Raw genomic sequence first — 26,697 nt, 5'->3', positions numbered from 1 at the left:
GTGGCAAGCTGAGGATTTTGGAAACTATGTGCCTGGCACTTTGCCTCCTTGAACTATGCACACACCAAGCACCACACTGCACGTATAGGCTAACGAGGTAAGAAAGACTTCGACTGAAGAGTCCAACATCTCAACATGTACATAGTCAATTCAACTCAAAACCTGGCAGAAAAGCAATAGGTTTCCCACTGTCACATCATAACTACAGTTTTTTACACAGAATTTTAAAATACTAGTGAATTCTAAGTTTGTGCACATATCCAAATCTCTCTTTAAGCCTTAGTCCTGGGACCCAACCTGCCTCATCCCTTCACATTACTATTTTTCAGACCCACAGTTCAGGGAACAGCAGATGTGGGCTGCGGCCTGAAGACACTGTGATAAGGCAGTGCTGCCAAGGATAAACCAGCCAGGGGAGGCAGTCCTTTGCCTGCAAAGCAGCATCTGCCCCTTACACACCATTTCCTTTCTAGACATAGTACATTACTTTCCTCCCTTACATAGGGTACAATATGGCCAGTGCATACTTCCTCATTCTTTACTGCAAGGCCAATTAGAAGACAATAGATGCCATGCCAGCTGAGCTGGATATTCAGTCCTTTCTATGACTGAACTCTGTTCTTTTCATCTGGCACTGCCCCGAGAGGAGATGAAAGCAGCATTGCTGCTCTCAGGTTCCTGAGGATCAGAAAGCCTCTTGTTCCTTGTACCCTCAAGCTGTCTATAGGACAGCACCTACACTCCACAGCCTTCTCACAAGAAGGGTCAGTGTTGAAGGAGCTGTTTAGCACACTATTGTTTCTCAGTATGACTTTGAGTACTAGAGATTATCCATACCGTTATAATTTTGGCACAGGGAATATCAGGAGCTTGGATGCCTCATCAGACTCCAGCACCTACTGATTCAAACTGGAGAAGCAGCGGCAGCCACTCCTGCTAGTGGTGTTCTCGCCTCTTCACTCAAGGCAGCTCATGTCAAAAGCAGTTCTCCTGAGGCATGTGTTGGCTGAGGCAGCCTCTTTGATGAGTAAAGCACGACTGTGTGTTCTCTAGATAATGGAAACATTTGTACCATTCCCGTACCTTGACCAGATATGTTTTCCTGAAATAGGTGTCTGCCAAGTACACACACTTATGTCACATCTCTCCCCTCACACCGGCACACGGAAGGAGTAAGTCAAAAAGCACAGGTTTATTTTGTATTATCCAAGATATCCATGAAATGTGAATATTATACATGACGTAACTGCACAGCTTTCTAACACGTCCAATTTTTACAACAGCCGAGAGATGCAAACTGCACCTGCTGGAAAGGCTACACCAGGACCAGTCCTCAACAACCCTCACCACCCTTCCCAGACACACCGTCCTCACAGCTGGTCTGTGTATTCCCTGCCCTTTCATCAAAGTGACCCAGGGTGATAGATAACTAATATTTGATGACACGATTAACTTTGGCTGAAATGAGTCTGAGTGTGCTCAGGGAAGCAGTTCAGTTTGCTTCCCTAGCAGGGGCAATAACCTCCCGGAGAGAGCGAGCAAGCAAGCGTGCAAGAAGCCTCCTTCTTTAACCAGCACAGCTGCTGACAAAGGAGGCTGTATCTCTTGCCTTCTCTGAAGTTAATCCCAGCAGTTTAAAGCAGACTTGTGAAAAAAAAACATGAATCTGAAGTAACTCTAAAATGCTACTCCAAGGACACATTAGTTCCACTTGAGCCAAAGTATATGCCAGACGCAATAGGTCAGGTTCTAGTCGAAGAGATTGTAGAGAAAGTAAGAGCTAATAATTCTTAATTTGGCATAACATGACATTCCCAACAGCTTCTCTCTCTCCTTCCAGTAATTGCATCTTGGCAGTGTACATATTAAAAAAATTATTGCACAAAAGATGTTCTGTTGGGGGGGAATAGGAAAGCACCTTTCTTTGTGTCATTTTGAAAACTGAAGACACTTTTACTGAAAGGCAAAATATGCTGATCAAAACACGACAGGGACAAAACCTCATTCATTCCTTATTTGTTTAAGAATTACCAAAAAGAAACATTTTTGCAGGAGGCTAAGGCAACAGTAATTTAGACAATAATAAATTGAGCATTGTAAGAATAACTATTCCATTGAATAAAAGAACTCTGGCAAGAAACTTTTCACATAGCATTCAACAGACATTCAAATAAATGAATGAAGTATGCAAGTTAAATTACTTCAAAAATAAAGACTTTCCAGAGGTTTACCATAATGACAACATTGTATAGAAAGACACAATAGCTCTTTGTAGCCTAAAAATTGTCAGTTTTATTTTACAAAGATGACTTGCAAAAGCATCTTGTCATGACAATCGAGTTTTGAGGAAAAAACAACCTGTCATTTGATAAATAGATGAAATTAACTGTCATTAAAGCCACTTAAGCACTCCTCCTTCCTGTTATCCTTCTCATCTTGGCAGTAACCGATAAGAAGATTTCAGGGAGGCTCAGTCATTGATGGCAGGATCTAGAAAAGAAACAATTTTGCATACAGTTATCATTCACATTCACAGCTTCTAGTGACTCTATTTCACTAACCTGCACTTAATTGGCTTCCTTCTGCCACTGGCATGAGCACAATGGACCACATACTTCATACAAATCACCACTCACTGCTGCAATTACACCTTATACCACGAAAATATCGAAGTGGTTGCAATGCTATCATGTTAATAGTGCATACAGAAGTAACATTAACAAAGTCCTGTTACCCACCAACTACGAATTGCTAATACCAGCCATGTGTGTCAGCCAGTAGGGACCAGACATTACTTATCATCAAGCAGTTCATTACTTATGGGACATAGCTGAACTTGAGACTGGTAGATTTCTCTGTAACTTCTGGAAAATATACTTCTTGTCAACAAAAACACACCACCAAAATAAATGAAGGACCAGATGCAATGGTTACAACAGAATTAGTGAAGAGGAAAACTACAACTGCCTATTTTCCCCAAAAAATCCAAGATTTTGTTTGGCTAAGCAAGCAGCTTCAAGAGGAAAGGAGGACATGGATTGGGCAAAGAAAAAGATCTGAGCCTGGCATATCCAGAATAACTCCCATGCAACCCTGGAAGGCTGTGTGCATGGCAACCCCACTTCCAACATACAGAGTAATTAATTGTATTCCCACATTAAAGCTACCATGGCACACCTCCACCTTGGCAGATTTCTGTCTGGCTTTAATCTTCTCCATCTTCCACACGCCAGATTCCTCACACCAACTGGCCCTCACTGACAGCTGAGTTTATAATGCCACACAGTACCTCGATGCAAAAAAGCTTTGCCCTTTTTTTCCACCATTCTCTAAACTACACAGCCATTTAGTCATTGCACTGACATAACAACTCCACCTTCTCTACTGTCGTGTAGCTGTACATCCACTGATGTGAGAACGGGAAGTGAGGGTCTTCATCCCTACAGGAGCAGCGCTGCCTTTCACTGAGCAACTTGCATCATTTTTCATGCTGAGGACAGAGCATATGGTCCTTCGAAGGGACATCAAAATAAATATGACAGGTCACTGCAATCATCATACCGAATGAATTCAAATGATGCCATACCTAAAATGAAATGTGTGCACATAATAAAGATTCAAATGACAAAAAAAAAAAATCCCCCACCCTTTATCCCTCTTTGAATTATTTATGAATTCTGCAACTCCAGCTGTTGCCACCAGCCCAAGGACATTACTTCATTTTGGGAATGACACTTCACATTAAAAGATAAGTTAACAAAACAAAACAAAACAGGACACTGTGGGCCCTCCTTAAAAGCCACAGCAAAGCGCAGTACATCTTTTCCCAGCATTTACAATGGAAAATAATCAACTATCAATTCCGTTCATGTTTCTCAACTTGTTTCAATAATTCCAGACACAGATTTCAACACTCATGCATTAAAGTCAGCCATGCCTTTTTAACCATTGCAGTTAGGCAAGACTTTCAAAGCATCTTGGATCCCTCACATATTTTTTTAGGGTTATCTCCATCTTGCAGTTCACCATAAACCACTTGTCAGCATATCAAAGACTCTGTGATACTATCAGCACTCAAGTTAGTGACAGCTTTTAGTACATAAAATGGTCATCCCAAGAAAACGTGGACATTCTGCATATACACAATATATGCAATACATTTTTTATTATGCAGTGATTTTTTCATAAATGATAACACCTTCAACATGTGCAGTTTAGGGAACAAAGAATTGTTTTCAACTAATCATGACATTTAGATTAGCAAATTCTACATAGTGCTATCTGCCCACTCATGGACTGCTCTGATTTGGGTTCCATCATATATTAGTTCTTAGATTTCAAACAAACAAATTGGCAGGGAGTGTGGGGACAGCTCAGCCAGCAAGCACAATTTCCATCACCTACATTAACATGCACTCCTTCCCTCCCACACTCTTTAAACTATGAACTCATTTTGGTTGGCTGATCTGTAGAGCAAGATAACACAGATGCTGAGTAAACAGGAAAATAATAACTTTTTTTAAAAAAATCAACCATTGGTTTTGGTTGTTACCTTATTCATAGAGGAATCTGATTATTAAATAGGTATAGAGATCTGAACTGTTACACAAAACCACCCACACCATTAACATCGCATCACCTTTCCACTACAGGAGCATATTGATGCACTGTGTTCATGTCAGGTCTGAAATTAACTGAAATGGGTCAAAATTTGCAAGTTGCCAAGCCTGGAGGGACATATGACCCGTAAATATTAGCCCTTCATGATTTACCAACAGCCTCTTCTCTGCCACAAAGGAGATTACTGTGTTCTTACCCATGACCTTCATTTCACAGCGTTTTACGCTTTTACTGTTACCTAACTGAACAGCAGTTGGGTTTATGTTCTGCTCCTGGGAGATCCCAAATTCCATAAGAACTTTTAACCAATTAATTCTTTGGGAATGTCTTATGTCTGAGTTTTTATTTTTTTCTCCTCCATAATCACCTGAAAGTGGACTCACAGTTGTCACAATTCTAACACCAAAAGGAGATATGTGAATAAACCTCAGAGCTTCCAAGGTACCAGGAATCTCCAGTATTCCCCACAAAGCTTGCAAGTCATTTGTCAGCTTTCTGCAGCCAAGAATACACCATTTGCCTTTAGTGTCAAGCACATGGTTCAGACCTGAGCTAGAATGCCAGAGATTTAATAAGCAAACTCATCTTTGGGAAAAGCAGCAAAGCAAGAGTTGTTACCTGTCTTGCAAGTGAAACAAGCCAATGGCTTGCAAGCAGAGCCCACTTTAGTTTCGCTGTCAGCAGTACCTCCAGCAGTATCTGCTGTTATTCAGTTTGGTACCACTGAGCTCATGCAGAGTTATTCAGGAAAAGGAGATGTTGTTTAAGCAAACGTTTATTTGCCCTTCAGTCTGCATCAGAACTGGCACCCAGCCCTGATCAGTCTCCCTCTTCCTTGCTACTGTGAGAAAGCTACCAAAAAAGAGCATTCCCCTCCCATCTCCTGCTGTTGGCCAAAGAAATAAAACATACAGAAACAAAGAAAACAGGCAGAGAACTCGGGATGTGTAAAATACCACCGAGCAGGAAATTAAGGTTCAACATTGGAACATTTGTAGACCTCTTGTAACATTTAACAAAAGCCCCAAAGTCTCCTGTTGTCAGGGCTATATATTTGAGTCTATTACTGCCTCACCATTAATAATTCTCCAAAATTTTGGAAATCCCAGGTGCTGTGCACAAACCCTCTCAAAAGTACAATTATTTACAGCTGTAACCCACTCAAAAGTACATCACATTTTTTTCTGAAAATTAACAAAGTAAAAACAGGAACATATCTCACATTCCAGCGTTGCCATTTAACTCTCAATGCCACAGGTTCTCAAGTGCCTCCTGAAATACTTTCTAGCTGTGCTAAAGGAATGACATTTGGAAAAAAATCACCTGTGTGCTGATAGGAAAACATCCTTCTGAAGATTTTCACAAGCTAGTTGGATGCAATTGAAGTCAGTCCTCAGAAAATAAGGGAAGTCGTCTTCGTGCCCAAACATGCTCACTAAATGCTTCTGGCTATGACATCGTTTCATAATTGACACATTATACAAAAACACCTCAAGAAGATATCTTTTTGTGTATGTCTGGATTACACAGCTATTTATACTCAGTGCCTCTGCAGAGCCTTCCCATTGTTGCACAATGCTCTTGAATACAAATGACCAATTGATCCTTTCACATGATAGGGTGGTTTGGTGGGGTTTTTTTTAGTGTTCGATTCTTTCAATGTTAAAAAGAATTGTACCTCAGCATGGCCTTAAATCTAATCCTTACCCTGAACAACTGAAGTACATTCGTATTAATCTATTAGATGCTTTTCCACACCACACCTATGGCACTGCATAAGTTACTGTAATTTAAATGAATCACTGCTTGAAAATTCTCATTTGGTAAGAAAAATGCAGTGCTACATGTTACAGAAAGAAAAATGTGCACTATGGTAACTAAGTTTTATAACACAGTATATCTGGGTGCTCATAAACCAGCTACTCTAAACTGTTAAAGGACAAGAATATTAGACCGATCACACAGAACACGCATCATTATGCCAAGAAGTCAATAACATGAAATCAAATCTGCAGTTTATTTAGATATATTTCCATGCCCATATTCAGAATCCACATTAAAAATGCCATTAGGCTGGCTGAAGAATATTACTGCAAAAGACATTTACACCAATAGTAATTCTATCTCTGTCCTGGATAACTTGCACTTTTCTCTTTAAATGTTTGATCTCCTGAAATATATTGAAGACAAAAACTTGGGGGAAAAAAAAAAAAGAAGGGGAAAAAAACCAAACAGAAAATCCCTGAAGTTCTTTTGTTACATTATTCTACATATTACTTCTGTTTAAGGATGAGTTGTTTAAGATTGCACATTTCAACTATCTAACAGTAAAGAATGAAAAGCTTCTTGCTACAAGCTAAAAAGAAAGTCTTTACCATGCTCCTTGAAGAGCTCATTTTCACATTACTCAGGCTTCATTATGCTGAATCAATATTCGTTTAGTCACTGGGGTTATTGACATATTTTAAAATAAAAGTATACCCTTCAGCTACTGCACTCATTACGGGTAATTTGTCTTGTCAGGGAGCAGGGAATATTATCCCAGTCTTTCAGGGGCTGACAGCCCATGGAAATACCTCCCCTTGGTTACAACTGTAAATAATTTTAAGGTAAAATATTGAAAAATCAATGACTGTTTCCTGCAATCTGTCACAAACAAATCAATCATAATCTGCACAGCCAGAGAGTATGATTTGAAGGAGATGAGAGCAGATGTAATTCTTGGCTGGAATCTCTCATTTCAAAATCACTTCACATAATGGTGTCATCATTTAAACACTTAGCAGTCACTGCAACTGCCACTCATAACATCTAGTTGGACAAAACCACAAGGAAGAGGAGGAGAAATGCCATTGCTGTTATGTAAACAAACACTTTATTTCAATGGTTGCAACATTAGCAAATTTTACAGATAGAACAGCAAGGCTCCCCTCTCCACAAAAGTCCAAGACACTTTTCTTTCTCAATGGGAGACTCAAATTAGCTTCCCAAAATGCAAACCATTTTAAATTTTAAAACAAAACTTCATAAGGCTTCATAAAAGGTAAGCAATAATATCTAGTACTAATACTACTTCTAAAAATATTTCAGTTTCATTCACTCCAAATCACTCGTAACAGAATTATGCATCAAATTCTTAGTAGATTAAGAAAGGAGAATTATCTGAGGTACCTTTGTCTTTTTAAGAGCAATAAGGATTTCAAGGCTTCTTTGTGCCCTACATATTACATTTCACATCTAATTTTCATTAAGCACACAACGATTCAACTTTAGGGTAGGGAAATGACTGCAGAGTACAGGGGAAATAAAGTCATAATATACATAAATGAATTGCTAATATATTTTCAACTTGCATTTAAAGATTAAATGTTGTATACGGAATTACATTTTTATAAAAGATCAATTCATACATAAAGAATTAACTACAGCAGTCTGAATGCTATAAATCCGATCTTTGTAAATGTGAATAATTTGTGTAAAAGTAATCGTTTTTTATAGAGTAACACTAATGCTTGGACTGAAATTATTTCCTCATTTGTCCCCCACCTCACTACATTTTCACCCTGACACTACAGAGTTTGAGAGAATTCTCTGCAGATCAGACATGACAAAAAAGCAGCACACAGGATGAAACTGCTGTGCAACTGCAACCATGGGCCTAAGCCTGCATTCCTTGCACAAACAAAATTCACAAACGCTCATGGAGTGTTTCACTCTGGAGTCTATAATTTGAGCTCTTAATCTTTAATGTGCAGAGCCCGTTATCACATACTCATTTTAATCACATTAACCTTACCAACTCCTGAATATTTATCTCACAACTGTGAGACTAAGAAAAAAAATGCAATCAAAAAGATGAAACTATTTTCTCTTTTCTTGAAAAAAAATCCCTTAATGCTGTTTTTAAAAATGAAATAATAGGGTATATTGTACATCAAGTAAACCTCTCCAAGGTTTGCCTTCTTTTAAAGCAGGCTTTAAGTCCCTTTATCTTCTACATGGAAAACACACATCTCTAACTATTGATACACATCAAAACCACTATTGTTTGTAACAGCTGGACAGATTCTCTTTCTTAGCAAAATAAACTATTAAAAAAAAAACAACAAGTCAAGTCTTAGACCAGAAGAAACAGTGAGTGCCTCAGAGGGTAACTAAGTGTAAATATCAGCCGTGAAGCGGATCAGCTTATCGTGGGGAAAGGCCGCCCTATCGCGAAAGGAAGCGGGAGGAGGCAGGGGGTGAGTAATTGCTAAAAACAAATGTAGCTCCTAGAAATGAGTTGCAGTACCTCACTTTTTCCCTGGGTGAGATCTATAATGAAGCTATCCGACAGACAGCCTCAGGCTCCTCAGCCCTTTCCAATCTCCTCACCGGCCAGCGACGCTCAGGGAGGGAAGACCGTGCTCGCTACATTAAGCCATGGTGGGAGGGAGAAGCAGTGTGCCACTCGGAACGCGTCGGCATCTTTCCCCACTGCCATTCCCCTGAGCCAGGCTGTTATTTCTTGTGACAATCACCTAATTAGGTGGGTCAAGAATTGCAGAAGATAGAAGAGATTCATCCTTCCTACATGCCAGCTCTCCTATTTGTAAAAATGAAGGCAATGACTCTTCCCCTCCATTGTAAGGCACTTAATAAATGTTAATAATAATTAAGTCAGTCGCATCTCCCAGACAACACTGTCAGATCTTTGCTTGCAATATTTGAGAACTACTGGGCTCAGGAGGGAGCTGCAGACAGAAAAGGACTCACAAATTCCATCCTTCGTTGCAAGAGGTCACAGAGGGCTGTGCCACAACAGACATCTCACAACCACTCCCTGACAAGGGAAGCCCTGAGAAAAAAGAACAGCACATGCTGTGGCACTACAGATGTTTATGGGTCAGCACTGTAAGTGCTATTTTCTGCTGGACAAAGCATTAAGATGCTGTAACAGCTAAGAGGACTGTGAAGTCTTTCTGGTTAAGAAGTTGAACTAGCTTCAATTTCTTGAATGAAAAGGTGTTTTTCTTCATTCCATCTTTATCAAGAAACAAAGAATTACAGGCTATGGAAGAGCTGAAAAAAGAAAACATGTTAGCTTAAAAAAAGCTATTAGCATTTCCTCTATTACCCACCTTTTCCATTTACTACTCTCACTCATAATGTTCATTTAAGCCTCTGGCATATGTTCATTTATTTAATGTACCTCCACATGATCACCAAACAACGTAGCAATGCAATATTACATCATGCAACATAATTGATATTACGCTATTAGCAATACTCTACCTAATGAAGTTTAAAAGTCTTCATGTTTGGGCATTATGGAAAGAAGAAGAATCCTGTCTTGAAATAGCTCTGCCTTCCAATTCTCTTCATCCCTTCTTCAGCATTGCTGAGACCATCTCATCTCACTGAGCTCACCTGGAGGACAAAAATAGAAAGAAAAGAAGAGCATACTTATTACAATTCTTATCACCTGCACTGCATGATCTTCTCAACAGAAACAGGACTAAAGCTGATGGATGGGGAAACATTAATTTTGGATTTTGTTAGAGACTGAACCTACTACCAAAAGGAATGTGCCACTACTGTAATGACTTGTTTAATGAATCATAACATACAAAAAGCAGACTACTTACCATTAACTCTGAATAGGACTTAATATGATTAAAAAGAGCTGCAAGCCCAGATGCATTCTGGCTTGTATGAGGTCTCTTCCCGTACTCAGGCAGGTATGGGATAGGATGGACTGCTGGGTTCATTTTCCCCACTGTGAACCTCACTGCTTCTGCTCTTGGGTGCATTCTATAAAGATAAAAACGCAGACATGTGGAGAGGTTCACCACAAAGCGGTGCCTATGGAAATCAAAGATCTGTGGAACATAAAAATTTAGTGGTATTTAGCTAATGAATCAGTAACAGTATTAATAACTTGCTCTTGCTCAAAAGCACAACAGTCTAACAATTATATGAGCACGGACACCAATTTAAACCTGAACATGTGTGGGACAAGCAGAGAGTTCCAGTTAGGTAAACTGAGGCTGAAGTTACATGAACAAATCTAGGTCATGGGATGTGCCAGAAACGGAAGAAGAAAAGGTCTAGTCCCTTGCCTTCTACCAAGTGTTCCCATCCCTTTCTCAGCCAGTATAAAAGTCTCTCAGCCCTTCTGCTGTCTCCTCTCAAAGATCTATCCGGGTGACCTCAGCTTGAGTTTCACTCAGGGACACAGTAGCGCATTTTATACTACAGAGAATATCAGCTGAATTCTAACCGAAGTAATAAATTAAATACTGAAATAAACTTAAGAAAAAGCATAGAGAAAAAAATACCTTTAAAATAACCTTTGAAACCCAGGCTCTACAGAGCTGTCCCTCTTCTCAAGAGACATTCATGAAACCTAATGTCTACAGAAGCTGGGATACAGTAAGGTCCTTCCTAGACAACAGCCAGCAAGCCAGCACAAACAAAGTAATTCTTGCACTGCCAATATCATAAAGAAGTTGTAGGCACCTTTTTATAATGACAGAGTATTCTTAATAAAAGCTTCAAGCAGGTTTTACAGCTGCATATTATCCAATGAAACCAGTAATAAACTGTGCTGTAGAATTATTTAGTGCAACTCCAATACACCAAGAGCCTCAGCCTCGGTTTTATTTATCACACAGGCTAAAATGTTAGTTCTTGGCTTTACAGTAGCAGCCAAGCCTGTAGCTATCTTTTATTCCAGCACACTGCCATCTGGATATTGATAGTTTGCTATGGGATATGAAAGAAGAGCACAGTTACCTAATACAGCTTAATTGAAAACAGAGGACCTACGTATTATACCATGCATTATTCTATATAAAATTAAATCTGAAGGGCATGAAAATTTCTGTAGGTGTCAGCAGAGATTATTTCAGAGGTAAATGCTATGTTCTTGATCTGTGCTCAAAATGCTAAGAAATATTGCAAAAAATATGTGCTTATGAAAAGAAGGAGCTAGGTTTTGCCCCGTTGTGAAAAAAGAAGTTGCTCAGGAAGATGCATCTCCTTCAGGAAGAGTAAAAGAGTGACCAGTCCCAAGTTTATTAGTACCGTAAACTCTGTTATAATAATCCATATTCACCTTGAAAGGTCCAACTGCTTTGCTTTTTTCCCCTCAAACAATGATTTATGTATTAAAAAACCCACATTATTCTGGCTCTACAAATACACACATTAATCTGAAAAAAACCCAGTTTCAAGAATCATTCACATTTGCATTATCTACATTAAGGGACAAAAACTAAAAAGCTCTAATATTAATAAAAACCAGAAATTATTAACTGCTAAAAAGAACTATTTGGGTGTAGGGCTAGAAAGTCTACCTGGCTCTATGTTTCTCCTCAGAGAGGTACCGCTGAGCTCTTGCAAACACCAGCCATAAGGACTGCAAATATATGTAAGTAAAGCAGATAAAGCACAAAACCTTTGGAACACAACACTGCTATTAAAAGTCACCCACCTCTAACACCCACACAGGAGGCCAGATTCCAGCTACAGGAGCTCCCACCATGCTGCAGCACCTGCATTCAAAAGGGAATTTGCCACCATATGGGAAACTATGGGCACACACATGTCCCATAAAATGGCACGGGGAGCCACAGCCATCCTTCCCACTGAGTTGCTCTTCATTTGTTATAAGGACCAACTAAGAGTAGATGCAGTTTGCTTTAAGTGAAAAACTTGTTCCAGACATGAAAGAGAACAGTTTTTCATTTTTCACCGAGAGCCTATTTTCTGCATATGTCCATGGAACTGTAAGTAAAATAAACTCTAAAGACATTCCTAACTTAGTCCATATTATGCCAACAAATTCAAGCAAATAATGTCATTTAAGTTAATTACAGGAAACTTCAAGGAAACTGAAATACAATTTCAGGTTCTCCCACAATACTGTCAAGATCTTTGGAGTTACATGTTCAATACAATAACTAGGTGCTTAAAAGGCTTGCCAGCTGCACTTCTGTGTTTTATTCCACTCACTAAAAAGGTTTGCTGAAGCAATTTAAAAAAAAAAAACAACTGAGACTGATAATTGGGTTCCTTCTAGCAGACAAAAATTACTTTACATAGAAAGGCTTGAAAGAAAAACAAAACTTTATCTAAGCTAACTAATACCCAATTGCTAGACACAGAAGAGAAGAGTTATTCCAGGTGTTCACAAGTTTATATCTCAGACCACAAACACAGAGTGTGAACAAGGAGCATCTTGGGCAAAGTAAGTGCAGGCAAAAGGAACAGCAGAGCAGTGGAGGGTGTCTTGCAGAGAGAGCTCTTCCCAAGACTGTTCACCTAGGCTAAGAGCCACAAAACATCAGCATTTCCACTGCACTCACTGACCCTGTAACTCCCAGCACTTCATCCTAGGGAAGCCAGCAGCAGTATCCGCAGGAAAGTGTCCCTAAGTTTTACAGCCAATATTTTACATGCATTTTTTTAGCTCCAGCTCAGTTAATAATGTACTGATTTAACATAGAAAGACACAAGCCCCTCCCTCCTCTTTGCATGCTAATTAGTTTTACTTCCATGGTAGTGCAAAGATGAGAAAAGAAAATTTTTTTCTCTTCATGCCTAATTAAAAAAAATGAATATTCACGTGTATTTATTTCTCTCTGTTATGAGTTAACACTTTTAAATATAGTGTATAAAACATCTCTTATCAGATGCTTCCAGCAGCAATTTCCATCTGAGTCTCAGGGGTTTCTTTTTATAGGCCAGCCTTATACAATACACTATATATGGGAGGGGGATTACTTTTTAAAATTTTTTTAAGAGGATTCCCTTACAGATCTCTTGGTAATATATTCACAAATCGAATTGGAGAAACAAATTATTCAGTAAGTGTCTAAGGTCAGGTACTCTGATAAAGAAATATCAAAAAGGTTTTGAGAAAACAGCCTCCTTCTCATCTACGCTTGTAAAAAGAAAAAAAAAAAAAGTTGAAATGATCTCCTAATGCATCTCCCTTCATAATTCATGCCGAAAGATGACATTTTCTCAGGATCTTAATTAAGATAATGATGAACACCTGTGTCGGCATTCTTTGGCAAGACAGCATTATCCATCATAATCTTTTAAGTACTCTCAAAAAAACCAACAAAATCATATGACGGAACCAATCTGTTGCCTCTCCTTGCACTAAGTTTTACATCTCAGACACACACAAGAACGATTAGATCTTTAAAGACTGCAATAAAAGCGGGATCGTTAGATTTTAAAGTTTCAACAGAAAGTAGCTACTAAAGTAATTAAATTAAGGTGTATCATATCCAAGATATCCAAGTTTAACTCCATTCACTACAAGCCACCTGGAACCAAACCACTCACAGTTAGAATCTACCAGTGGCTGTACTTTTAAAATACAGTTTGCTGTTATTTTAAAGACCCGTCTGCTTCTTTTTCTGCTCCCAGAAAGAAAATATTCACAGCTGATCCCTATTATATATTCATGCACTAATTTATTAAGCTATTTTATGCTGTGCCACATATGTTTGTATACCCTAAATGAAATTATGCAAAAGAAACCAGTGTAGAAAAACAAACATGCAAATTCAAATGTTACTACATTTTGGGTCATATTTTGTGCAGGCATCTCAAATCCAAGTTGCCCTCTTGTCAAAAACCCTACTGGAGTCCGACTAGTAAACTAACCAAAGATCTTTTCAAACAGCCTTGCAGGACTAGCCCATCAGACTGAAGATTATAAAAACAGTGATTTTAATTATTTATTTATATAAGCAGAATTTAAATTCACATGCCTTTATTTAAATAAAGTTAAGAATGCACTTCCCATCATTAAGCAAGATTTTAAGGGTAAATGTTTCGTCTATTGAATTAATAATTTATCTGTCAAAAAATTATGAGAAAAATATATAAAGTCCAGAAATTTAATATCAATTTGCACTGATATAGTTTCACTGACAGACACACAGTACTCAGTCTCCTGATACCAAGAAGTCATCTATACCTTCGAATGTACCTACCTTCAGTAAAAATGAAGAGAAGCAACAAATGCATCCTCAAGCCCCACATTTGTTAACAGAACTGACAGAACAACATAAACAACGGTCTTGAAACAAACTTATTTCCCTTCAACCACATGGCTCAAAAGTCCTGTAAAGCAGATTAGTCTTAGGCTTTCACATTTTAATATGCCTATCAGAGGAAAAAGTTGCTGTGACTAGTCATTCAGCAGAGCTATCAATGTGCAAATAAAGCAGAAAATAGAGACATCCTTAAGAAATGAGTCTCAAATTTGATATAAAGTGAAGGTGACAACCACAGCAATAGAACTATAAACTAAATGTTTCAATATCTTGAATAATTATCTACAGTTCTTTTAAAACTGCAAAGAATATAATAGTGGCATAATGTAGCGAGAATGTCAGTTTGATAGACATTTACAATCCTGGCGGCATAAGAGTCCTATCACTGCCGTTTATTAATCAGCTCTGGTATTATGTTGCAATGCATGAAACTATGCATGAACTCACCACAGTTTCCAAAATGTGCGCCTACAGAAGGAAGATTAGTGGAACATCAGAAATAAAGAGGGTAATTTTACATGACGTTAACCTTACCTCCTTCCTCAAAAAAAGTCAGATGCCATGGGAAGATGGTTAAAACTTCTGCTTCTCCCTACAAAGAAAGGAACACGGAAAAGCCGTTAGTTATTCTACTCACATATAAAATGAATGTTAAATGTATAAAACTTGACCAGACGATATCTCACTCCCCGAACAAGAGGGATTGTCAGAGGATTATGACAGAAGCGCTTTTGAGTGGGAAGAGAAATGCGGCGCTCCAGAGCAATCGCAAAATGAACCCGGGGACAAACACCGGTGACATCGTGCAGCTGAAAACTGATGAAAGTGCACACCTGTGTGGATCGAGCATGTAAAGGGAGCGTGCGAGCCGGGGACCCGTCCCGCTTACGGGGGCAGAACCGCGTGGATTTTAAAAGAGACGAAACTCCGTACACTGTACGTTAAAAGAATAAATTAAAACAAACCAAACCAACAAACCCCCAAAAATAAATGGGAGGGAGGGCGCAAGAAGAGAGAGCAGACAGAGCGCGGCTCGTCAGCATCGCCGAGAAGGGTGCCGGCACCCACCTCTTCTTCCGAACGCGTCTCCCGCGACTGGAGCGGGGTCGGTGTCCCGCTGTCCCGCTGTCCCGTGTCCCGCTGTCCCGTGTCCCGCTGTTCCGTGTCCCGGTGTCCCCCTGTCCCGCTGTCTCGGGGACCCGGCCCCGCCCGTCAGGGGGCGCCCCAGCGCGCAGGGCAGCGCCGCCGCCGCGCCCCGCGGTCAGACCCGCGGCCCCGCTGCCTCACCTCGGGCCGGGCCGGGCCGGGCTGAGCCGAGCTGAGCCGAGCTGAGCCAGGCTGAGCTGAGCCGAGCCCAGCCGGGCTGGCGCAGGTCGGGAGCGGCCCGCAGCGCCTCCGCGCGCCGTCCTGTCAGCACCGCCTCCGGACTCCCCGGCAAGCGCGGCCCGCGCCGCCGCCGCCCCTCCACACCCCGCGCTGAGGGACAGCTCGGCCGGCCCGTGCGAGGAGGGGAGCGCCCGGCGCCGGCGGGGGCACAGCCACTCATGCGCCGGGACGGCCGGGGGCGGGACTGGCGGGGCCGCGGACTGATGGGTACTGTAGTGCAGTGTAGTGTGGTGTAGTCAACGTAGGGCACTGTAGTGTGGTGTAGTCAACGTAGGGCACTGTAGTGCGGGCGGCGCCCCCTCACCAGCCCTGCTCCTGCCGCGTCTCCCCGAAGCCAGCGAGCAGAGCGCGCCTTGCCTGGCCGGCCCTTCCCTTCCCTTTCAGCCCCGGCCCCGGCCCTGCAGCGGGGCTGCCCGGCAGGTCTCAGCCTGTGCCCAGCTGGAGGTGGATTCTGCCGCCGGGACGGAGCCCCGGAGAGAAGGAGGGAGGGAGGGAGGGAGCGGGGCGGCGTCGGTGTCGCCTCCACGGCGACACAGGGAGCTCCTGCCCCGGCCTGCCCGTTTTAAAACACACCCCCGCCCCTTGCTGTCTCCGCGTCCGTCCCGCTGGGGACAGAGGCGAGAGCATTAGGGTCGGGGAAATGCGAAAGTTACAAAACAAAATAGATTTTTAAAAAAATAAATGTAATTGTATCGTCCCCCCTCCCTCGACCGAGAAAGGCACGGCGGGTGCGAGGCGGGTGCAGCCCCGCCGGCTCCCGGTGACCGGGGGTCCGAGGCGGCGGGAGCGACGCCTTCGCCTCAGCCGCGAGGGGAGAAAAAAAGCGAGAAGGGAATAAATCGGGATATGTTTCTCTTGGAAAATATATCTGGTGGAATCATAGGAGATTACATCTCCTGATCGGCGGGGATTTATCCCGGTTCATATGGTTTTAATCTGCTTTCCCCTCGACCCTTCTATAAGCCGGGGAGGGGGAGGATACCCTGAGATCCGCGGGCAAACCCGCACTCTGAGAGGTGCCTGCGGACCCATCTCCGCCCCCGCCGCTCCCCTCCGGATCTCCCCTCTCCCGCGACCGGCGCTGGGAAAGACTAAATCCTAGCCCTCCGCGAAGCCGAGCCCCGCTCCTGGCCGGACCCCCCGCCGCCGCTCCGCCCGCACAGCCGCCCGCAACAGGTCCGGCGGCGGGACGGCCCCTGCCCGCGGGGGCGACCGGCCACGCAGCCCAGCGCTGCCAGACTGGACTGGGCTGCGGCGCTTCCCCGACGAAAATCTCCTTTTTTGTTTAAAAAAGAAAAACTAACAGTACCACCACCCCCCGTATATCCCACCTCCAGTGATTTAGTGGAGGGAGGGGCAGGGGCAGAGAGCACGAGGAGAGGTGGCTGTGCAGTGGGGGAGCCGCGCGGCTAATAAATCTTATTAAAGATCTATTTTTTTTCATATACTGATTGGCTTGCATTCCGGCGCACCGCGGCTCCGCACGGTATTTAGCACATGCAGAAAGTTGGAGCTGATTTTAAATGGCTCGGAGGTGACTGCAATCCAGGAGCCGGCGCACTTGAGCCTCTGAGCGCTGGGGAGGGCCAGGGAAGCGCGGAGCCCTCCCGCTGGTTGGGCCCGGCCGCGGCAGCCCAGCGGGGTCCTGCCAGTCCTTCCACTGACAACACCCCGCGAAGGAGGAGCCTCGCCGGGCCGCGCAGAAGGCGTCAGGAGCTGCAATTTCCAACTTAGCATCTTGGCAGGACCCTTCGGAAAGCGAGAGCGAGGAGGAAGGAGAAAAAAAAAAGCCCCCCAGTGCAAGGGGGAAAGAGAGAGAGAGATAGGAGAGAGTGGGGGGGGTGAAAAAGAGGGGAAAGCAAGGGGGGGAGAAAAAGGAGGAAGCGGTGCCCGGCTGCAGGCGAAATCGGAGCAGCAGCCCCGGCGCAGAGCAAGGTGCCGCCGCTGCCCAGCTGGCGAGGGCGGAGAGGCGCCCGCGAAGCCCCGGCCGCAGCCGCCCCAGCCCGGCAGCGCGGCCGCTCCCTCCCGGCGCCTTGGGCTCCCGGGTATATGTGTGCGCCTGGCCATGTCGTATCCTCAGGGTTACTTGTACCAGCCGTCAGCGTCCTTGGCTCTCTACTCCTGTCCGGCGTACAGCACCAGCGTGATCTCCGGACCCAGGACCGATGAACTTGGGAGATCTTCTTCGGGCTCCGCTTTTTCCCCTTATGCCGGATCTACCGCCTTTACCGCCCCTTCCCCGGGTTACAACTCCCATCTCCAGTACGGCACCGACCCGGCCGCCGCCGCCGCCGCCGCCTTCACTTCCTACGTGGTAAGAGCAGCCGCGGGCAGGCGGCACCGCGCCGGGCACGACGGCATCCCGCGGGCGCCTGCCCCCCCTCCCGGGCCTGCTTTTTGTTCCCATTTTATTTTTGAGGTCTCGGGGACAAAAGGGAGCGCGGCTCCCCGCATCGCCGCCCAACTTTCCCGCATCGCCGCCGTGCGCTGCCGCACACTGTTGCTGGCGGCAGCGGCGGACAGGGCCGGGCGCGGGGGGAGCCACCAGCACGGCCAGGGAGAGCGGGACCGGGGCAGGCAGGGACCGGTTTCATTCCCTATAAAAAAAATAATAATTTTTTAAAAATATATGTATATAAAACAGCAGTCGTAATTCCTCAACAATTAGCTTATTGTGATTGAAAAGGGAATAAACCCAGCACCGGTCGGCGATGGGAGAAATCCAGGCGATAAACCCAGGCAACTTTCCCCTGCACGGCGATAATTAGGCTGCTTAAATATTGCAGAGCTCTAATCCCATGGCCGCGAGCTGCTCCGCGGGGCTGTGCGGGAAGTGAAGGGGATGGCAGGGCACTGCGCCGCCGTGCGCGCCCGCGGGGCACCGCGGCGCCGGCCCGGGTGCAGGACATCCCCGCCGCAGAGCTGCGGCCGCCGCCAGCGCCCCGCAGCTCCCCCAAAAACCCGGCGAGTTTTGCTCAGCTTCTGCCCTCTGTTTAGGGTCTGGGCAGAGTTTCACAGTTCCTTCTTTCTTTTTTTCTGTGTTGTTTTTTTTTCTCTTTCTTTTCTCTGAGCTTTCTCTTTTCCCTCCTCTTCGCCCTTTTTTTTGTTTATCTTTTATCTTCTTTTCTTCTCTTTTCTCTTCTCTTCTTCTCTTTATTTTTTCCTCCTCCTGCTCCAGGCCAGGCAGAGGAGCGGCCCAGTCCGCCCGGCCGCCTGGGCCCGGCAGGTTGCCTACGGCGATCGCAGCGCGGGGGGAAGGCTCCGGTCCCCCTGCCGCTGTCCGCCCCCACGCCGCGATGCCCACTTGCTTTTCCGCTCCTGCATTTGGGGGAGAGGCGCTGGATTGCTGCAGGCAGCCGGTGGCCTCCTGGGGCCGGAGACTCCCGGCCCCCCAGGAGTTCCCAGGCCCTTCCGCCCGTCCTCCCGGGAAAGAGCCAGGGGAGAAGCCAGGCAGGGCCCGGCGCCGGGGGAAAGGCTGCAGGGCGCGGGCAGGGGCCGCAGGCAGGCCCTGGCGCTGCCCTTGCCGTGTCATTGCCGCCCCGCGGCCGCCTGACCTTGCCTCGTTGGGCCGCTCTCCCCTCTCTCCCCAGGGTTCGCCCTACGACCACACGCCGGGCATGGCCGGTTCCCTGGGGTACCACCCGTACGCGGCGCCGCTCGGCTCCTACCCCTACGGGGACCCCGCATACCGTAAGAACGCGACGCGGGACGCCACGGCCACCCTCAAGGCCTGGCTCAACGAGCACCGGAAAAACCCCTACCCCACCAAGGGCGAGAAGATCATGCTGGCCATCATCACCAAAATGACCCTCACCCAGGTGTCCACCTGGTTCGCCAACGCGCGGCGGCGGCTCAAGAAGGAGAACAAAATGACCTGGACCCCGCGAAACCGCAGTGAGGACGAGGAGGAAGAGGAGAACATAGACCTGGAGAAAAACGACGAGGACGAGCCCCAGAAACTGGAGGAGAAGGGGGACCCCGGGACGCCAGACACAGGTAGAATGGCGGGCTCGGCCGGGTCACCGCGCCCCTGCCCTCGGGGCTGCCCCCGGCCCGGTGCGGGGCGGCGGTGGCGGGGCTGCCTGTCCCCTCGAGCGGGCAACCGTGGCGGGGGGAGCCGGCGGGCAGCGGTGCGGGCCTGGCGACGGCGGGGAGCGAGGAGTGGGCGGCGAAGTGGGTGGGCGGGTTTGGGGGGCGCAGGGTGAGCCCGAGAGCTGCCCCCCACCCCTCTCCTTTCCACCCCCAGGAGCGACGGATCCCAAGGCAGCGCCGGGCTGCGAGCGCCTCCAGGAGTCCCCCGGCCCCCGGGAGACCGAGAGCGGCCTCAGTGACTCGGATTGCAAAGAGACGGCGGAGGAGCGGCTCGACGGGCCGCCCGTCCCCCCCAAGGCGCCCGGCGCTTCCCCGCTGGGACCGTGCCCGGCGGGCCGCGGGCCGCCGCCGGCGGGCGGCGAGGAGCCCCCGCCGTACCGCCCGCCCTCCGCCGCGGCCGGGCCGCCGCACGCCGCCGACCTGCACCCGCTGCTGCCCGCCGCCACCGGCGCCTCCGTCATCCACTCGCCGCAGCAGGCGGCCCTCGCCAAGCCCAAGCTCTGGTCGCTGGCCGAGATCGCCACCTCGGCGGACAAGGCGAAGGAGGCCGGCGGCGAGGCGGCGCCCCCCGGCACCGCCGTGCTGGGCGGCGGCGGCCCGTCGCGTTCGCCGCCGCGGCCGCGCTCGCCGGCCGCGCAGTGCCCCTTCCCCAACGGGGCGGTCCTGCCCCGGCCGCTCTACTACACGGCGCCCTTCTACCCCGGCTACACGAACTACGGCTCCTTCGGGGCCCTGCACGGGCACCCCGCCGGCGGCCCCGCCGCCGCCGCCCCCGGCGCCCACTTCAATGGATTAAACCAGACTGTCCTCAGCAGAGCCGAGAGCCTGGCTAAAGACACTAAAATGATCAGGAGCCAGTCCCAAGTAGACCTTTGCAAAGACTCACCTTACGAACTGAAGAAAGGTATGTCCAACATTTAATATCGGCTTCTCCTCCCTAACCCCTCCTGGGACTGTGGTTTTTTCTTTTTTTTTTTTTTTTTTTAATTTATTTGAAAGAAATAATAAATTGCTTTGGCAGTTATTTTTTCACTACCAAAAGAAAAACAAAACAAAACAAACAGAAAAAGACCAGCTCCCCCCTCTCTCCCAGCACCCTCTTCAAAAGTTTATAGAGTCTATTGGAAATGGCTGGGTGGAAACCGCCCAGAAATGTCTTAAGCAAGTGAAAAGCAAAGGAGTGACACGCTCTCTCTCACACACACAAAGAAGAAAGATTTGTATTAAATCTTATTCTGTATATTTAATGTAGCTTTTTTGTATTTAAATTGATAATACAGTATCTTTGAAGTAAATTATGAAATCAAGACACCTGTACAGGCATTAATGTTGTTTTCGTAATATAAATATATACATTTCTGTGTCTTTTTCCGAATTGTTTCATAGTTTTAAAATATATATATACAAGTTTAATTTAATTTTTTTATGCCTATTGTTTTTTTTCCCTTGGGTGTGAGTTAAACCATAATGCAAAAACAGAACAAAAAAAAGGAAATAGGTTATACGTATTAGATACAAAAAACTGCAGCCGCCTTTGTAAAATGCAAATATTTAATTAAAAGAGATTTTTAACAGAATCAAAACCACTCTCTTTTTGCAACGGGCATATACGTGCACAGCTGAGAAAAAAAAATACATGCGTTAAAAGAGACGCGGGGCTCCATTTAGGACCTCACAGTAGTACCTGAAGTGTTTTTCGAAGTGACAGGCAATTTCTAAAAGGTCGGGGGGCTCCGGAGACGAGAGCCGCCCGCGGGGCCGGGAGAGGCGGCGGCGGCAGCGGGCCGGGGCCGGGCGCGGGAGGGACGCTGTTCCCGGAGGTGAAGGCTTAAATCAGGCCACGCACAAAAGCACTTGTTAGAAACACCAAATCGAAGCGCAGTCCCATCTTTTAACCTAATTACTTCCAATCAGTGTCGTGTTTTATGCAAAGCAATCAGCTGGTGAACTTTGCTAATGAGTTCGATTTTCTGCCAGATTTAGCCCGCGTCGCTGCTGCAGCGGTGCGGCGTCGGCGGCCGAGGCCGGCGACTGCACGGGCAAATGCTCTGGGTGCGGCGGGGGCCACCCCGGCCCCTTCCCTTCCCCCGCTCCCCTCCCCCGGCGCGCTGCCCCGCTGCCCCCGGCCCGCGGGACGGGGCGGTCCGGGGACCGCCCGCGGGCGCGCAGTCCCGCGCAGGGCCGGCCGCGGGCGCGGTGCTCCCGGCGCTGGCAGGTAGGTGTCACACTCGGCCCGGGTTTGGCTCCCGCCGCCCGCTCGGCTGTGCGGGAGCCCCGCGGGGCCGCCGCGCTCCGCTCCGCGCTGCACCCTAGCGAGTGGTGGGGCAGGGGCCGCGCCGCCGGGGCAGTCCCAGCCACCAGACGTCCCTTGGGTGCGGGGAAAGAGAATTCCCCGAGCCCTCTCCGCGCCGTTCCGCCACTCCAAAGCCCAAGGCAGGGGAAAGTGGGTCCCCGAGTGGATTAAGGGCTCCCCAGCGGCATTGGGCGCGGAACCTCGAACCAAAAGTCAGTCCCCGTCGGTACGGCTGTCCGAGCAGATCAGGTCCCCTCCGAACAAATAATGGCGAGGACTGTTCCAGCACTCAGCTCCGGGGACGGGTCTCTCCCTGTTCGTTGTGGATTTTGTGAATGTCAGCTGTACAGTGACATTGCCACTGCTGATGTGATGGGAGTATGACTGAGAGCGCTGGGGCTGGGGCTGAGACACCCCTCCGTTTGCTTGGGTTTCTTTCCTTTACGAGCCAGATAATTATTTTGTAATCTCTTCAACTTTGTCAGAGCCATTTATTAGCTGTAACAGGTTTATTCATGCATATTTACGTTTTACGGGATTTTAAATAGTAGTTTGTATTTTGGGTTTTAAAGATGCAGTCCATGTTCGCTGGGTTATACGACTGTTTTGTAGAGAATCTGTTTTAAAATCAAAATTCTTTCAAGCTGAATCAAATATTCCAGGGATAATATTAGGTTATTTTGTCATTTTATAAATTAGAAATGATTTTTTTAAAAACGCTCGAATTCCTCGGTTGGATATTTCATTTCCTGTCGGGGAGACCTGCAGGAAGGCGTATTTTTCGCTCAGCAGTGCGCTTTACTGTACTCACCTGCCCTGTTTAAAACGGGATAAAGTTCTCGCAGTGTAGAGCTGGACCAGGCAGAAGCAGCCCCGATGTGCGGGGCTGGAGGCAAAGCGCCGCAGGCCGCCTCCCGCCCGGGCTCTCCTGGCACCGTCCCCCCGGCGGAGATCGCCTCCGGCTGAACTCGGGGGAAACTCCCAAGCGCCCTTTGCTATAGGGAGCGACAAAACCCCTCCGGACCGCGCTCCCGAGACAACAGGTCCCGCAGAGAAACGACTACCTCAAAATAAATAGGTTTTAATTATTCATCTAGCTATGGATTTTTTTTTAATTGTCGCTCTACCTTTCTCCAGCTGATCTTCCGATCTCTGAAAAAGCTATTTTGCAAAGCAGCTTAGGAGCTTCGCTCGTTCAAGAGCCCTATTCCTTATAATCGGGGCTATTCTGAATAGGTCTATTAGCGATCTCAATACGTTTTTCGTTTGATGTATAAATTCCTAAGGGAATTAACCGTTTCCTTTAGGTTGCAGCCTGTCGCTTATTTTAAACCATAACTATTATTGTAGCCCCATCCATTTCATACAACAATTTTATTCTTCACCCTTTTCCCCTGCCACAGGAAATATACTGTACGGCCATTCTTTTAACATAAGCACGAATTTCCCAGTTTCTTTTCCGTACAGGAGTAGGGGGGGGGAAGGGGCAGCGTCCGCCTTTTTTGCCTCTAGCATGTTAATTTGTTGTCAAAAAAAAAAAAAAAGAAGTGAGGATAACTTAAAATAAAAATAACTCCTGCTGCCAGTTAAGCTGCCGTAAGTTAGTCGGGAGCAGCCGACTGCTCACGCTTGGAGCGGAGCCCTCCCGGGGCGCGGGCAGGGCCGCGGGCCGCCCCGCGGTTGGGCGGCGGGAGGGCTTCGCTGCCGCTGCTGAGAGCTTTGGCGGCAGTCGAGGGGGAAGAGCGGCGCTGGCGGCGGGGCCCTGCAGGCTGGGCTCCCATCAGCGCGGCTGGCAGCAGGTGCTTGCCCACGGGCGCAGGTGGGAACGGCCCTGCATCGGTGGGGCGCCGCTCCGCGCCCGGGAGAGACCTCTCGCCCCTTTCTGTGCTCACTCCCTCCTCTTTCCGCCCCGGACCCCACGGCGCGGCCCTTGATGGGGCGCAGGGGCCGCAACCCCCGACGCCGCCCGCCCCGACGTCGCGGGTCGAGCGGCGCAGGTGGCAGCGGGGTGCGGCACAGGGGCCGCCCTCTCCCGCAGGGGACAGTCCAACATCCTCCCCAAGACCCTCCAGCGCGACCCAGAAGTGTGTTGGGCCAGCTGGCCCGGCGGGGCCCACGTGTGGGGCCGCAGAAACAGTTCAGTGTCCAGGTCGACACGACAGAGGATCCGGGACCCTGGAGGGGACACGTGGGGGCTCCTGGCGGAAAGCGAGAGCCCGCTGGGCAGGGAGCGCAGCTCGCCTCGGGGAGCTGGGGCGGCTCCCCGAGCCAAGTGCCCTGTCCCCGGGGAGGGAAGAGACTTCCCCGCAGAAACCCGGGCAAGTGCCCACGGGTCAGCTGTGCCCATCCCGATGGGCCGACCGCCTCAGCGCGCCCGGGACGACAAGACCCCAGGCGGGCCAAGAGCCCGAGGCTGCAGCCATCGGTCCTATCCATCCCATCCAAGGCAAAATTCTCTCTGTCCTGAAGGAAAACAAACGGAACTGGGAGTGCGGTCTGCAGCCGGCACGGCTCCCGAGCTCCGGCGGGGGCGGCGGGACCCCCCTGTACCTCTTGCCCCCGTTCTCAATCGCGGGGAGGGAGGGCGAGAGAGGCGAGGAGCCTGGCGCAGCCCTGCTGCTTCCTCTTTCACGCTTAAAAACAAAACAAATCCTAATTTAGACCCTCAACACCCCGGACCGTGTTTACATCCCCCCCGCTGCTCTCCCCGCGAGTGTTGCTTTTCCAATTGTCACGATTAACCTACGGGGCTCCCGCGCGGCGCGGAGCCTCCGCGGCGGCCGGGACGGCGCGATCGCGTCTAATTGGCTTATTAGACTTCCCCCCACACCCCCAACCCCCCCCGCCCGGCAAGAGGTTCTGAACAGCATCTTCTCTTGTCGTGCCTAGAAACTACGTGAAAGCCCCTCCGCCAAGAGAACATCAGACGGTCAGCAAGTTTAAAGAAGGCGAATAAAAAATACCACAGGGGTTTGCTGCAGGGAAAAGACCGGGAACTTCAACCCAAAACGGAGACGAGTTTAAAAAAAAAAAAAAAAAAAAAAAAAAAAAGGAAAAAAACCACCACAACCAAAAAACCCCCAAAACCAAAAAACCAGCCTCGTCCCCAGGGCCCGGCCTGGTGCGCAGCCCAGGATATTCCTCAGCCGGCCGTGAGGTACGGTGCGGTGCGCCCGGCTCCGCGGTATTCCCCCCGCCCCAGCAGCAGCAGCCGCGCTTGGGGCAGGCTCGGAGCGGCACGGGAGCGCCGGGGAACCCGCCCCCCCCTCCCCTCTTTCTGTGACCTGCCACGATTATTAGTAAGGACATCTGTGGCTGGCAAGGGAACAAGTGTTACCAAAACCAGAACCGGCTGTTTTTCCAAATGAGCAATATGTTAATTCCTCATCCCCCCCTCTGGTTTCTTTAAAACCTGGCACAAATACATCAATAGCGGAGAATAAGGAGCCTTTGCAGAGAACAAGTGGCAGTTTTGAATTTACCTTTTGTGTGCGCCTCAGATGCAATCTTGAGGCATTTTTTTCCCTTCTCTCCCACAGAAAAAGAGTGTTAATCTGCCCTATCTTGGGACCCAAAAGGATTGGAGTGGAGTAGATATTCACTGGAATCACATAGGGGAATAAGGGTCTTGCTTTATTGAATCATCAAATCCCAGGAATGAAGCTCTTAATTAATTATGGGTGCTAAAAATTCAGGCCAGCTGTTTCTTTTTACTTGGCTCTGACAGAGAAAGACAAAGTCTACATCGAGATCTTCTAAGGCGCATTCAGCATAAATCAGCGCCCTCGGCGGCGCTCCCGGCCGCGGCGCGGCCCGGCGGTGACAGATGGCGCATTGTCCCCGCATTCCTCCACCGCCCCTCCGCGGGCGCGGAAGCGGCCGCCCGGCGGCGCGACCCGACTCAGCTCGGGGACCTTTCTCTGCCGGGGAAAGAGCTCTCCCGGGGCTGGAGAAGGATGGGACGGGCCGCGCCTGGCCGAAGTGCAGGCCCTGCCCGACGGGGCGGCCACTGGAGCGGCTCCTGCGCGGGCTTTGCCATTTCTTGTCCGAGAGCGCTCCACAGGCGCCTCCTTCCCCACCGGCAGCCCCAAAGTGCCGCTCCCAGCCCTGCCCCCGCTCCCAGGCTGCGGCCGGAGCCCCGGTGCCTAAGTGCCCTTCGGCTCCTTCCGCTGCACCCTCGGCGATACCGCCACGGGAGAGCCTAACGCTGGAGTGAGGGAGAGGGTTACCCCAACATTGGTGCTC

The 26,697-nt window shown here is 48.0% G+C and overlaps 1 protein-coding gene and 1 long non-coding RNA gene across 3 annotated transcripts; one reads left to right on the top strand and one right to left on the bottom strand.

Moving 5' to 3' along the window:
* Positions 1-1,173: 1,173 nt before the first annotated feature.
* Positions 1,174-16,214, bottom strand: LOC113992389. Of its 2 annotated transcripts, XR_005563123.1 has the most exons (6): positions 15,750-16,214; positions 15,216-15,273; positions 10,248-10,413; positions 9,895-10,029; positions 3,377-3,586; positions 1,174-2,490 (listed from the first exon to the last, which is right to left on the bottom strand). It is a non-coding gene; the product is annotated as an uncharacterized LOC113992389 (long non-coding RNA). The 2 variants fall into 2 exon arrangements; XR_005563122.1 differs by having other exon boundaries at positions 1,174-3,586; positions 15,750-16,212.
* A 1,740-nt stretch (positions 16,215-17,954) lies between these two features.
* Positions 17,955-21,736, top strand: IRX5 (iroquois homeobox 5). Its single transcript, XM_027729569.2, has 3 exons — positions 17,955-18,381; positions 19,658-20,063; positions 20,314-21,736. The coding sequence occupies exons 1-3, from the start codon at positions 18,133-18,135 to the stop codon at positions 21,078-21,080; spliced, it is 1,422 nt and encodes a 473-aa protein (XP_027585370.2). The 5' UTR covers positions 17,955-18,132; the 3' UTR covers positions 21,081-21,736.
* Positions 21,737-26,697: the final 4,961 nt, after the last annotated feature.

This window comes from Pipra filicauda, unplaced genomic scaffold, assembly GCF_003945595.2.
Source record: "Pipra filicauda isolate LSUMZ 115617 unplaced genomic scaffold, ASM394559v2 scaffold189_size1545977_pilon, whole genome shotgun sequence".
Classification (NCBI taxonomy): Eukaryota; Metazoa; Chordata; class Aves; order Passeriformes; family Pipridae; genus Pipra; species Pipra filicauda.
The sequence above is the reverse complement of the archived record's forward strand: the minus strand, read 5'-3'. Positions and strand labels throughout refer to the sequence as shown.

Coding starts and splice junctions, on each gene's coding strand:
- IRX5 (XM_027729569.2), top strand. CDS start 18,133: ATGTCGTATCCTCAGGGTTACTTGTACCAGCCGTCAGCGTCCTTGGCT. Junction 18,382..19,657: donor CCGCCTTCACTTCCTACGTG/GTAAGAGCAGCC, acceptor CTCTCTCCCCAG/GGTTCGCCCTACGACCACAC. Junction 20,064..20,313: donor CCCCGGGACGCCAGACACAG/GTAGAATGGCGG, acceptor TTCCACCCCCAG/GAGCGACGGATCCCAAGGCA.